Source organism: Trichosurus vulpecula, chromosome 8 (genome assembly GCF_011100635.1).
Source record: "Trichosurus vulpecula isolate mTriVul1 chromosome 8, mTriVul1.pri, whole genome shotgun sequence".
NCBI classification, from domain to species: Eukaryota; Metazoa; Chordata; class Mammalia; order Diprotodontia; family Phalangeridae; genus Trichosurus; species Trichosurus vulpecula.
Genome location: NC_050580.1, coordinates 45,302,542 through 45,306,041, shown reverse-complemented (window position 1 = coordinate 45,306,041; position 3,500 = coordinate 45,302,542). Strand labels below are relative to the sequence as shown.

Below are 3,500 nucleotides of genomic sequence, written 5' to 3'. Positions count from 1 at the left end.
CACAGGTGAATATGATCTCCCATCAGGTAAAGACCAGGAATCTAAGAATAGGTAATGTCAATGATTAACACTTCTTATACTCTCTTTTTCTGGCTTGAACCCTTTTCAATAACATTAATCGTTCCACACAAGGGAGATCAAAAGATTTTAATTCTAAATCACACAATGTTTCATATCCATTAAGGATAAAATGAAGAGAATGTCATTATTGGTTCCATTCTTAATTTTATCCCACCTTTTCCCAGTATTCTGTATCTATGATCTATTTTGGGAAAAGCTGAGCCAAAAAAGCTGAGTTTGAGGGCTAGGTTATTTGCTTGTTATTGTTGTTATTGTTGTTTGTCATTCATTTTTATAGAGGATGATGACATCAGGGAGGTAATGCCATGACATGCAAGTGAATTAGATTTAAGTGAGGGAGGGCTGGGCAAAGTCACCACCCTCACTCTCTCCTCCAGAGCCATTTGGGTCCACTGTCCAGACAAAGATCAGGACAACTGGAGATGGACCTGGATGCAATGGGAAACCTTGGCCTTTTTAAGGTAAGGTGTTTAACAAATCTCACTTTCACTGAGGCAGGGACCATTCAGTGTTTAAAGTTTTATGATCTTGGAAAAATCACAACCTCTCTGAATCTCAGTGTCCTCATCTATAAAATGATAATTACAACAGTTATATTTCAGATATCACAGGGTTTGTTGTAAAAAAAGTGCTTTGGCAATCTCCAAAGTATTATAGAAGTATGAGCTAGAACAGAGAAAGTTTGTCTATTAACCTAGTGCTCAACAGGGTCTAACATAATGCTACAACAAAAGCTTTTAAATTGAATGAAGATAAAATAGTTGACATTTTTATGTCTTTGAACTAGTTTTCCTGAGAATTTAGAGGAATGAATTATAATTTCCCCTTGAGAAAGATAAAGAGTTTTCTGAGGGCCCTCTTCACATCCTTATTCCTCAAAGTATAAATAAGAGGATTCAAGGTGGGACTCACTGTAGAGTAAAGCACGGCCATGATCTTGCCCTTGTCTGGGGAGTAGCTGGAGCCTGGGCTTAGGTAGACATAGATCACAGTGGAGTAGTACATGGTCACCACGATGAGGTGAGAGGAGCAGGTGGAAAAAGCTCTCTTTTTGCCCTCTGTGGTCTGGATTGCCATGATGCTGAAGATGATGAAGCCATAAGACAGCATGGTAAGCAGGAAATTCAGGACAGCAAAGAATATGTCAGCCACAATTGTCATGACATCATTCACATATGTGGATGAGCAAGAGAGTGGCAGCAGAGCCGGTATCTCACAGAGAAAATGATTGATCACATTGGGGCCACAGAATGACAACCTCGACAAGAGGCTAGTATTTGTTGTGGCACCAAATGCACTGATTCCCCACACAGCCACAGCCAAGGAGACACAAACTTCCCTACTCATCATCTTGCTGTAATGCAGCGGCTGGCAGATTGCTACGTATCGATCATAAGCCATGGCCGTGAAGAGCAAGAGCTCAGCAGCCACAGACCAAGTCAAAAAGTACAACTGAATCATACATCCCCTAAATGAAATGATATTTTCTTCTCCCCCCAGAATCTGCAGCAGCTTGGGCACAGCAGTGCATGTGCAGATGACATCCAACAAAGCTAAGTTTACCAGGAAGAAGTACATTGGAGTGTGAAGTCTTGAACTCAGGCTGATCGCAGCCCCAATGAGAGAATTTCCCATAAGAGCTACTATGTAGAGGAACAGGAAAAGGACAAAAAATAAAACCTTGAACTGAGGGATGTCTGTGAATCCCATTAGGATGAATTCTGTCACAGAAGTCTGATTATTCATGACTGTCACTGTTACATTAGTCATCTGATTTCTATAGTTCACAGAGATTTTCGTAGTCTTTCATAACTCATCTGGAGAAGGAATGGATGTCAGCATCACTTTTTTCTGTCAATTTCCTGAAGAATTAAAAATCACTGTTAAAAAAAGCTGTTTTCTATCACTGAGCAAGAAAAAGTGAGTATCTCATCACTATTTTTAAAATATTTAAAATCCAGCCTTTCTTGCTGACTTTCTTTCCAATTCTTCAAAGCATAATATTTTCTGTGCTGTCAAACTTTTTTTCCTGCATAGGTTGGCAGATAAACTCGCTCAGGTTATGCCGATTCTAGCTAGCCTCTGTGGTATTGCCTTAGCTTTTAAAACACCCACTCCATCAATTTTCCTCCTGCCTTCCAAATATTCAACAAAATAGTTAAGAATTAACTATCCCTGACCCTCTCCAACAGTAAGAGAAGAACAATGAGAGCGGAAGAGAGAGGCAGAGACAGAGAGACAGAGATGGGAGAAAGGCATGGAGGGGAAAAAAGTAACATAGGAAGTAATGGAGGAATGAAAGAAGGAACAAAGGAAGGAATGATCCAGAGAAGGAACAAAGGAAGGAATGAACAAAGAAAGGGGGGAGGGAGGGAAGGAGAGAGGAAGGAAGGAAGGAAGGAAGGAGGGAAGGCAATGGATAGATAGATAGATAGAGAGGCGATATATAGTATTTGAGGACTAAGCATATATCATATATTTACATTGTGTAAATGTAACTCCTTGAGTAGGATAGTGTCTAAAGAGCTGACCTTGGAGTCAGAAAGATCTAGTCTGTGGTCTATCTCTGTCTCATGTTAACAATATTCCAGAGCAAGTCATTTATATTCTTAGTGTCCTTGGAAATGCTCCCAGACAACAAAAAAATGTTTTGATAGTAAAGTTTCCTCATTGAAAGTTTCTTTTTTAAGGCCAGACCTATGATTTCATTGGTATAGGGAATCCCAAATAAAGAAGTCCCTTTTCCCAGTAGAGCTAGACATGTGCTCTAAAACTTACAATTTGGGAGAAATATCAACTTATTATCATGCTATACTGAATGACAGTGTTTCAAAGTAAAAGTAAAAGTATTAAGTTTCAAAGCAAGGCTACCATAGAGTACCTTTCCCTCCACTAGAAGTAAAATGACAGTCAAAAGAAAAGTGGATTTTAAGAAAAAAGATCTAAGATCATCCTCTGGCTCTATGGTTCTCATCCACCAAATGAAAACCTGGGACCACATGGTCTCCAGGGTATTTTTCTCTAATCGCTTTATCAGAATTATAAATTTTCAGAGTTGGAAGAGCAGTCAGTGACAAACGTTTCTATAACACAATTTCCAACTTATCAATCATCTTTTATTTAAAGACCACCACTGATGGGAAGGGAGGTGCATCCACTATTTCCTGGGAAAACCTGGTGTATTTTTTTGATAAATTATGGTTAGGAAGCTTGTCCTTATTTCAAATCTAAATATGCTTTTAAATCTTTCAACCCATACTCCTAGTTTTGCCCTCAGGGAACAAAAAATGTTTAGCCTCTCTTCCATATAGGAGCCCTTCAAATATTTGAAGTTAGCTACAGTATCATATACCATTCCCATCAGTCTTCTCTTCTCCTGGCTAAACATCCCCAGTTCTTTCAAAAGGTCCATGAACACC

The 3,500-nt window shown here is 39.1% G+C and overlaps 1 protein-coding gene across 1 annotated transcript; it reads right to left on the bottom strand.

Moving 5' to 3' along the window:
• Positions 1-894: 894 nt before the first annotated feature.
• Positions 895-1,851, bottom strand: LOC118829493 (olfactory receptor 13A1-like). Its single transcript, XM_036736493.1, has one exon. The coding sequence runs from the start codon at positions 1,849-1,851 to the stop codon at positions 895-897; it is 957 nt and encodes a 318-aa protein (XP_036592388.1).
• Positions 1,852-3,500: the final 1,649 nt, after the last annotated feature.